At 41.3% G+C, this 10,840-nt stretch overlaps 1 protein-coding gene across 1 annotated transcript in view; it reads left to right on the top strand.

Moving 5' to 3' along the window:
* The window catches only part of C7 (complement C7), a 94,510-nt gene that overhangs the window by 64,468 nt on the left and 19,202 nt on the right, over positions 1–10,840 (top strand). Inside the window, exons 11-14 of the mRNA XM_007950535.1 lie at positions 1,626–1,854; positions 4,698–4,869; positions 7,196–7,283; positions 9,884–10,016. Coding sequence (XP_007948726.1) covers positions 1,626–1,854; positions 4,698–4,869; positions 7,196–7,283; positions 9,884–10,016 — 622 coding nt within the window. The remainder of the gene's footprint in view (positions 1–1,625; positions 1,855–4,697; positions 4,870–7,195; positions 7,284–9,883; positions 10,017–10,840) is intronic.

The raw sequence follows: 10,840 nt of genomic DNA, 5'->3' as shown, positions 1-10,840 counted from the left end.
GTCCCTTGTTTCTCCTGCTGTATTTTGCTTCTTTGTGTGGACTATGATGCTCTGTTGTCTCTGACGCATTGTGACGTTTTTGTGTTTATATTTAATTGGTGATTGTATGTTGGAGTGACTTGCCCACGATTTTCGTTTCCTTTGCATGCTATCTATGTAAGCAGAGTACTGTGCTGTACTCCTCTATTTGCTAGCTGGCAGCACTTATACACTCACCACTTGTCTCCTTTCTTGTTGTCTGCCTCCCGTATGTCCCTGTCATCCTTGGCAAATGGAGCCTGTTCTTAGGTCCTGTTTTCATTCAGATTTTCCACTAGTTGGTGCCTAAGCTCAGGACGCCAGGATTATTTGCTGTATCTCTCAATTGGTTTCCCTTTTCTTTGTTGAAGATGGTCTGTGTAGTTTGTCTGCCTATTCTGCCATCTTACTGGAAGTCTCCAATGGGCACTCTTTATAAACTTAAAAATTACAATAGCTCCTTAAATACACCACCTAATGTGATACTGCCTCAGAAACCCAAGGAGGGGTTGCTATGAGTCGGAGCTGACTCGATGGCACATAACAACAACAACAACAACAATGCAATACCGAACACACTTGCCTCCAAATATGAGTGAAGATGGGAGGCAGAGTTTTTTCTGAGAAGGCTTAATATTCAACATGGTCTACATGCCTGGTCAATGTCCTATGCAAATCTTTAAAAATTCTAAATTGTTGATTGGGGAAAAAGAGACATTCTTTTCCATTCTCAACATGCACTGTTATACACAAGACTGTAACTATAGTAGCTGGGCAGGAAAGGAACAAAGAAAAGACAGTATGCAGTTATATAAATAACCATGCAAAGCCACGTTGTTCAGAAGATCTTGGACGAAGACGGAACTTTGCCTGATTCTGAGTTGATGTTCATTACTCACGGTGGTGTGCTGAAGCCAGCTCAGCTTGTACTGACTTTCTCTCAAGTTAATTGTTCCCATCTCCTAACTCTATGTTCAGCAACATTGTGGTGGTGGCATGAAATTAGCCATGGTGAGAGTAGTTACACTGCAAAAACTGCCAAACACTGCAAAAGGGAGCCTCTTTTTTCCTCAGAGAGGAGGCTGTTGAAGTCTTTTCCAGCATATCTATGATTGTGAAGATGCTTTTCACCTGAAATATCCAACACAGAACAGTACTGTCTACCTTTTAAAAATTTCTCCAGGAGGATAGAGTCCATGGTCTCCACTAGAGAGATATGCTAAGCTTCTCAAATTTAGGAAATGTGGTCTTAAGTTTAATTGCATTTTCTTCTTTAGGTGCACTGGAGTTTAGGGACATTTCCTTTTTGTCTGTTCTCGTTTGCAGTGGAAATGTCCTCAAAATAATCTTTCATTATCTGGAAAATAAATGTCTTTTTTTCCCCCTTTAATTTATATGTATAAAAAATATGTCTCCTTTATCAGATTCTGATTTTTCCCTAGGTTTGTTTTGATTTTATTGCAGGGAGAGTGAACTTCTATTTGAACAAGAAACACTAGGAATGAATATTCTGATTTTGTTTTAATGGAAATTGAGCCTAAATGCCAAAAGGAAAATGTGTGTGCTGAAAGCATTGATTGCTGACTGTGATATCCTTTTCTTTACAGCTGACACCTTTATATGAGCTGGTAAAGGAAGTGCCCTGTGCCTCTGTTAAAAGACTGTACCTGAAACGGGCTCTGGAGGAATACCTGGATGAATTTGACCCCTGCCATTGTCGGCCTTGTCAAAATGGTGGCCTGGCCATTGTTGAGGGGACCCAGTGTCAGTGCCATTGCAAGCCATACACATTTGGTGTAGCGTGTGAGCAAGGAGTCCTAGCAGGGAATCAGGCAGGTCAGTGCATTGGATTGTCTCTGATCAGCCTGGGCACATTGGAATGGGCATGGCCTGTTTTCTGTGACCCCTGAGATTTTGCACCTCTGTGTACAGAGAGATGCAAGTCTCACTGGTCATTTGAATTTAGTGTTTCTCTCCCTTCACCACGTCCATATTGCAGCTACTGTGGTCAAGACTCCTTGCTGTCTCTCTAGTTTCCTGTTTGAACAAAATCACCATGGCCTCTACTTCCTATTCATCAGTAAAACAGAACCATCCCTAAAACATCTTCTATCCTTCTGTAGTCTCTCATTAGGGTTTTGTCCTCTCATAGTTCTCTAGAGCTTATGTCTGCCTTGCCCAACTGTTTGATGGTAAACTCTTTGAAGCATCTTTATTTTTATTTTGTGCCATGTAAAATCAATCACTCATTCACAAATATTTGTGGAACATCTGCTGTGTGCTCAACTGTGTGCTTGTGCTTCAAGCACTTTGTACAGGGCTAGGTGAAGTTGAATTTATGAGTAGGCAAAATATGCTTTTATATTTATTTATATGTTTCTCTTCACTAGAAAGCTCATTCCTTCATGGTTGTTTGATGCCTTTGTTTATATAACATGTCTTTGATGTCTTTCATAACATAGGGCTTGATTCATAGAATCTACTAAATGAATGTTTGACTAATGAGTACATGACTGAATTAAGGTTTCTTATAGACAAACAGGACTGGGCGGTGTTTTGTTCTGTTGTACCTGAGGTCTCTATGAGTTGAAATCAGCTTGATGGAAACTAACAACATGGAAAACATCAGGAAGGCATCTTTGTTCCTAAATATCTCCCCAAAATATATTACCTGTCTTGTGATCCATTCTTTTGTGACTTGGATTTCCAGTTATTTGTTAAAATGAAAGTACCCCTAACTAGTAAGTGTTGGGATAGTAATCACAACATATTAACCCATTGTGGTAGTTAAGGTTATGTATCAACTTGGCCGGGTCTGGTTTTGAGTGGCTGGGCAGCTGGATGCAGTTATTCCCCATGATGGGACTGGTAAACAACTCCATGGTGGAATCTACTGTGAGCCCTAGGGACATGTTCTGCTTCCAGTATATAAGAAAAAGCTTTGAGAAAGGTCCCTGAGCTTTTTGGCACATATGGATTCTGCATTTGGCTGAGTCTTCATTCAGCAGCCTGCCATGTTGTCTACTGATCTTGAGACTGTTTCTGGACTTGAAGTAGTGGTCTGCTGTGTTGCTTGGTAATGCCATTTTCCTTGTTGAGTTAGGATTTGTCAGCCTCAGCAGCCAGAAGCTATCTGAGTTGAGCAAAGCCTCCAGCTTTAGTGGGCTTGGAGCAAGAGGTAGAGCTGAAGCTCAAGGTCAAGGGGTTTTCACCCAGTCCCTTAGAATTGGCACTTTAAACTTGGACTTCTAGCTTCCTAACCTGTTAGAGAATAAATCCCTGTTTGTTAAAACCATACTCTTGTGGTATTTTCTGTTAGAGCAACACTAGAAAACTAAAGCATCTATTATTATCCCCCTCTGGTGGTATAATGGACAAGGCATTTGGCTGCTAACCAGAAGGTTGGTGGTTCAAACCCATCAGTTGCTCCACAGAAAGACGGTGGGGTGATTTATTTCCATAAAAACTTACAGCCTTAGAAACCCAGTGGGGGTTGCTATGAGTTGGAATCAACTCAATGCCAGTGAGGACTGCTAACTAGAAGGCTTGCGGTTCAAACCCAACAGCCACTCCTCGGAAGGAAGGTTGGACAATCTACTTGGTGATACCACCTTGGAAACCCAAGGAGAGGTTGCTATGAGTTGGGTTTGATTTGATTGCACATAAAAACAACAACAACAATTAATATTTTGGGTAGTGAAAACCATTAATCATTTGACTACCAACCGAAATTTGAATCCGTCCAGAGGTACCTTGGAAGAAAGGTCTGGCTATCTGCTTCCAAAATGTCATAGCCATGAAAACCCTCAGGAGCATTCCACTTTGCACACCTGGGGCGGCCATGAGTCAGAATTGACCCATGGAAACCTTTTAAAAATTAATATACTCAGGGAACTACTTTATTAAATCAATTTCTAATTATGACAGTGTAAGAAAGGGCATACAAAAATATCTAACTTAGTTTTGGTGTGTGATACTGAGGAGAGGATATGAACTAAATGGAAAAGAGGGATGTGGGTTACACAATATAGAAAGAGTTAGGGTGCATTAACACAGCCATCTACTACCAGGATATAATGCTTTGGGGAATGGATTCTGAAATCACTTTCTAACTAGGAAAGCAAGCCTCTTAGAATGGGATGCAAATTCCCTTTTGTCCTCACAAACCAAAACCAAAACTAAATCCACTGGCATCAAGTTCGTTCCCACACCAGTTGGGTTTCCAAGGCTGCAAATCTTTATGGAAGTGGATTTCCTCCTTTTCCTCCCATGGAGCAGCTGGTGGGCTTAAGCCACCAACCTTCTGGTTAGCAGCCACTCCTCCACCAGAGCTCCTTCTTGTCCCCCCAAGGGGCATGGTATTTAGTCAATTACTCTTAGTTTCCTCATCTCTTAAATGAGGATGACAACAGATCTCCTGCTCCCCTCAATTCATTGTTGTGAGAATTGAATCAATGACACAATGTCCATTAAAGTACTTTGAAAGAGTTGCATTATTGCTAGAAGGATGCTAATGCAGCCTTAATATGGATGTGTGTAGAGACAGTCTGGACATTCTAGAAAACTCCAGTGAACAGAGTGAAGGTATTAAATCTCCAAGGTTTTAGCAGTAAGCATAGAACTAAGCTTTGGAATCCGCCTCTCCCAGTACTTATTGAAAAACCTCTCTTACCTTACAGGAGGGGTGGATGGAGGTTGGAGTTGCTGGTCCTCTTGGGGCCCCTGTGTTCAAGGGAAGAAAACGAGGAGCCGAGAATGCAATAACCCACCTCCCAGTGGGGGAGGGAAATCTTGTGTTGGAGAAACATCAGAAAGCCGGCAGTGTGAAGACGAGGAGTTGGAGCATTTTCGGTAATGGAGACCAGACCTCCTGGCAGTTACGTAGAACTTGGTGCCCTATGCAGGAAACATGGACTGCATGGTTGCTGCTATTGAAAGATTTAAGAGTTAAATAGCTATTTTTATCATTGACTGCTTTAGCTGTTAGCGCTGGGGTCAGTGGAAGGAGGGAAATACCTGTAGCCAACTCACACTCGTGTGCTTCTAATTCCCAGACCAGTGTTACAAAGGCTGCTAGGAGACAGTTCAGCAGAGTGGATCAGAGCAGCAGCCTTGGCATCAGACAAATCTGCCACCTGTTTATTGTGTGACCTTGGGCAAGGGACTTGCCATACTTCTAAAATGAGGATAATAGTATAAATAAAATGATAATAGGATGTTGTGAGGACTTAATGTGATTAAGCACAGTGCTGGAACAGACTAAGCATTCAATAAATACTAGCTAGCATTGCTTTTCATATTTACCACTGACTACTATTATTGCTTTTATATGATTACACATACACCTAGATGCTGGAGGTGGAAACTATTTCAACTGATTAGTCCAGTAGTTTGCCACCAGCTTCTCATTTTTCAGGACCTTGCAAAAGCTATCTCAAAAAAACTTAATGAATCCAACCTCTAGGTGAGAATTCTTTTATACCAAACCCCACTGTTTTACACTGCCTTTATTAACCTCTTCTAAGGAAAATGGGGCAATCTACTTCCATAGTGATACTGCCTCGGAAACCCAAGAAGGGGTCACTATGAGTCAGGTCCAACTCAATGGCACACAACAACAACAACACAACAATCAGGGATTTGGCAAAAAGTTCAAGTGAGGTAATTTGCAGGCCATTTAAGTTGAAGAAAGATGTGAGACATTGGGAATTTGGGTGAAGCGTAGGAGGGTGGGCTGTCTCATTCCAAGGTCTTTGGTTCCTTGAAATCTGACAATTGTCAGTATCTCTTGACCCAAGCACCTGGCAAATGTGGGATTACTGTGGGAAGAGAATGCTGAATTTCAGGGAGGATGAGGGCCTTGGCAGAGGCCAAGTGAGCCTATTTTGCCTGCCTTAGACATAGAGCTGAAGGGAAGGGAGCACCTTGAAGAAGATGAAAGAATTTTCACTTTTTGGTGCTCAGAGGACTGAAAATATTCTGTCCTGTACAAACAGGATTATTGTGGCCAGTGTTTCACATTTTTGGGTTTCCTGAGTGTTGCAAGAGTAGGGGAATTCAGCTGAGAGGAGGCACCACTTACAGTCATTTGTAATGCTGTCCTTCAGATTTCCTATCTCTGCTGTGGAGATAATTCTGGTGCTACATTGACCTCAGAGGTCCTTGAAAATCATTACATAATAGTGGATGCCATCACTACCATTATTGTGATTATAGCTCCCCCTAAAGATAGTCATAAAGGAGCTCTGGTGGTGTAGTGGGTAATGCATTTGGCTGCTAACCAGAAGGGCAGCAGTTCAAACCCACCAGTCACTCTGCAGAAGGAAGATGGGGAGAGATTTATAGTCTTGGAAACCCAAGGAGGGTTGCTACGAGTTGGAATTACCTCTATGGTAGTGAGTTTGGTTTGTTTTTTTGTGGAAAATAGTCATGGTGATGGTAAAGCGTCAGGATTCTGTGTTGCTGGGATGGTCTTAGAAATTCTATTCCCTCATCTTCCTCTTAGGTCTAGGATTTCTGCCCTAAACCTGACCCAACTTGCTTTCACCAAAGGATCTGGAGTCAGCTACATATACCATCTACATATACCAATTATCTCACTATACCTCTGAAAAGTGTAGACACTCTGTGACGTCTTGTTCCCCCTCTGCCTTCTGAGAGGCAGAAGAGCATGATTTTTAGGAACTTAACCTGCTGGACTTGAATCCAGCCCTGGTATTATTAGTTTACAACTTAGGACAAGTTATCCGCATGGTAGCATGAGTCTAATTGCTTATTTTAAAGATAGCGTTAATTTGATATTGAGGGAAATTCAGACCCAAACATCAGTAGAATAAATACATTTTGAGTCAGATGACCTTCAGATATCACATAAAGTAGACATGTTATCCAATGACAATTATTTATTTTTCTTTTCATTCTTTTTGTCTATTTTTCACATTACTCACCTAGTAGCTACTTGTATAAACTTTTTATAACTTGAGTTTATATATGAGTTTTGTGTCAGAGGATGTGATAAGATGTTTGGTTCTGAAAATGACAAAAGTATCACATCTCTGTGACTACACAAATGGAGTCTCTTCAGATGCAAATGAAAAATTCACTGTAGTGCAAAATATTTATCAAACTGTGAAAAGCAATCCCATTAATTACATGTTTTGTTTCTGTTTCCTTTCAGATTACTTGAACCACATTGTTTTCCTTTGTCTTTGGTTCCAACAGAGTTCTGTCCATCACCTCCTGCCTTGAAAGACGGATTTGTTCAAGTTGGTTATGAAAGATACTTTTTGTTTTCCTTTACATGTACTCTTTGCTCCAAATTCCATCTCTCTACTGATGCCATAATCTATTTCCTTTTTCCATGGTGCAACAATGCTAGAAGTATTTTATGGGAGCATTTTACTCTTAGAGGTGAGGGTTTTAGTTTGTGACTTTTCTTCTTGTGCCCAAGGTGATTACAATCCCTCAGAAGGCAGTATATCGTCTGTGGTAAGAGAAATCAATATTGCTGTCCAGTGAGTTAGGAATGTAATCATGCCAGAAGGTTACTAAACATTTCCACTCTATGCATTAAAATAGGAATCTAAAAGCAAGTTCTTTAATTTAGAGAACTTTTCTTCTTCTTGCTATGGAAAGAGGCCCTTTCCCCCCATAAATATAAACACTTGGGATGAAGTATTAATTTTATTCCTGGAGCCATCTCACATTTAATCAGTGTCTGCTGAGATATGGTTCATTGTACTTTGAGCAATTTCATTTTTCGGGAAGGAACACGAATCACTTGCCAGTTGTCACTTGGGGATTTTCTGGCTTTAGGACCATACTAATTAGTGCTGGCCTCACTCCTTCACTCCTTGGCTTTCGCACCAAAGCCCAGTGAAGTCTCTTCACGCCTCACAGAGTGGATATTGTTACCAGGACTCTCTCAATGCTGCCAGCTTTGCTTTCTCCATGAAGGACTTCCTCCCTCTCCCCAAATTCCAGGTCCTTGAACCACTCACTAGGAGTCTGCTGCAGTTTCCACACATGTAGGTCTTACTAGGAGAGGGAAGTGGTATGCACATGTGTAGGGTGAGAAGAAGGGGGAAGAGGGGAGAGAGGGGAAATTAACCTAACATCTCTAACCTTCATATGGCTTCACTACAGTCACCACGATCCACGAAGGAACTGCGTTCCTGAGCAAGGTTCTGATGTTCCTGAGGGAAACTTAAGCTCAGAGAATGAGACCAAGCAAACACATATGTTTTAGCAAACCATGAAGCTGTGGTACCAAATTCTAGTGCATCCAATGCCCTGTAAGGAGTCATGAGTTCCAAACACAGCCCCATAGACTGGTTACATATAATTCACCTGGAGAACTTAAAAATAGAGACTGATACCTGCCCCTTGTCCTCCATTTCTGAATTAGAAGCTCTGGGAATGTGTATTTTATTAAATTGTTACAAGTGGTTCCTAAAGCCAAGTTTGGACACTGATGCCTTAGACTTCCCGATATGAAAATCTCTTCTGAGAAGTTAAGGAAGATCTAGGGCTAAAACCAAAGCATACCCAGTGTTTTTCTTTGCCCTGTTTTTCGCAAACCTCAGCACGAACCTGGGCCCTCAGTTTCTTACCACTCACATGAATGGAGCAGCCAGGCTGGACCAGGAGTAACACTGAGAGTGAGAAAAGCTGCCTAGAGAATTTGTGCTATTGCCTAGAGCAGAGTTGGTGTAGGTACCAGATCCAAGCCCTCCCCAGGTGTGAGTTTCTTCCCTATCATTTTGGATGGAAGAGAACCACATGGATAAAGAAAGGAGCCAGGAAAGACCCCAGTAAGCATGATGACCCCTTCACAAGCTCAGGTTTCAGATTCTTCTTTGCTTCACCTCCTGGCACTATGTTGTTGTTGTTATTTGCCGTCGAGTCAGACCCGACTCATAGCGACCCCTCCTTGGGTTTCCGAGGCGGTATCACTACCGAAGTAGATTGCCCAACCTTCCTTCTGAGGAGTGGCTGGTGGGTATGAACCACCAGCCTTCTGGTTAGCAGTCAAATGCCTTAGGCACTATGCTACCAGAGCTCCTCCTGGCAGTACCGGCTAATGAAATATCCTCGAATCTGACCAACCCCAGCAGTACTTCCCTTACTGGTGAGGAGATGGAGGGTAAGGTGGGAGAAGACAAACACTATGCTTCCCCTAGACATTTTTTCAATGAGAAACTTTTATGAACATGTTGATAGGATTTGAATATTCCTGACTGTCTGTACTGTCATTTACTAGCCAGGGCAAAGCTGCTAACTGGAAGGTTGACAGTTGAAGTTCAATCACAGGGCCTTGGATGAGGGTTCTCTGATCTACTTTTGAAATTCTGAAATCTTAGCCACTGGAAACCCATGGAGCACTGTTCTACTCTGACACGGGGGTGGCCCTGAGTTAGAGTCAACTTGACAGCAAGTTTTTCTGTTTTTTTTTTTTTTTTAGTTTATTGCTAATGAATAACCTCTAACACTTTAATGTACTTCCAAAAACTGATAACAAACTATTTTTACCTAAAAATACAAGTGAAAGAAATTATGTGGGCATTGTCTATTAAAATAACTTCAGTAAAATGCATAACACAGTGCTTGGTATTTTGAAAGCAATCAATAAATTATAGTATAGTGCCATTAATGACCTTATTTCATTTATGGTGGTGTTGATGGAGTTGACTAGGATGAAACAGGGGAAAATGTTTTTATAGACAATTTTCTAAATCAGTTATTTGAATGTACATTACCTGATGATTTGAAAAAGTGCACTTTCCAGGCAAAATATATCTAAAGAAACATTTTATTAATGCAAAATAGGCACATATACTTCTCTCCATCTTTTATTTTTGCTTAGGATGAAGGTACCAAGTTTCCTGTCGGGAAAAACATAGTTTATACTTGCAATGAAGGATATTCTCTTCTTGGAGACCCTGTTGTCAGATGTGGAGAAGATTTAAAGTGGCTTGTTGGGGAAATGCGTTGTCAGAGTGAGTGGCTTTGGTGCTGGTTGTAATTAAAGATGAGAGAATGATGTGGAAGAGAATGAATCAAGACAGATAACCACTCACTGGCTGCCCCATGTTTTGATCTGTTTCCTGAGAGGCAGACATGTTCCTGTACAAGTTTCAGGAATGTCCTGAATGAGCCCTCAGCATTCTCTAGTTAGAAGCACTGTTGGCTCAGTGGTTACGTACTGAGCAGCTAACCGGAAGGTTGATGGTTAGAACCCATCCAGTAGCTCCGTGGGAGAAAGACCTGGCAATCTGCCCCTGTAAAGATTACAGCCTATTATTGCCCTATGGGGCAGTTCTACTCTGTTCTACAGGGTTGCTATGAGTTGGTATTGACTCATTGGTACACAACAACAAGAACAAACTTTTTTTTTAACTGTCCTTATTTAACCTTCATTTTTGAAGAATATTTTTTACTGGATAAAGTATTCTAGGCTAGCAGTTATGTTTTCTAAGTCCTTTGAAGATATTACTATGTTGCCTTCTAACTTCATTATTTTCAGCAGCCAGTCTTACTTTTTCTCCTCTGGAAATAATTTTTTTCTTGTTTTTGTGATTTTTTTCTTATCTTTGTTATTCAGCAGGTCTACTCTGATGTACCCAGGATTGATTTTTTTTTTTTTTAAATTTATCCTGGCTGATGTTTAAAGGAGTTCTAGTGGAGCTCTGGTAGTGTAGTGCCTAAGGTGCTTGACTGCTAACCAGAAGGCTGGTGGTTCAAAACCACCAGCCATTCCTCAGAAGTAAGATTGGGCAATCTACTTCTGTAGTGATACTGCCTCAGAAACTCAAGGAGGGGT

This window comes from Orycteropus afer, unplaced genomic scaffold, assembly GCF_000298275.1.
Source record: "Orycteropus afer afer isolate SDZICR_OR568_19922 unplaced genomic scaffold, OryAfe1.0 scaffold00275, whole genome shotgun sequence".
Taxonomy (NCBI): Eukaryota; Metazoa; Chordata; class Mammalia; order Tubulidentata; family Orycteropodidae; genus Orycteropus; species Orycteropus afer.
This window is presented reverse-complemented; position numbering and strand designations above follow the sequence as displayed.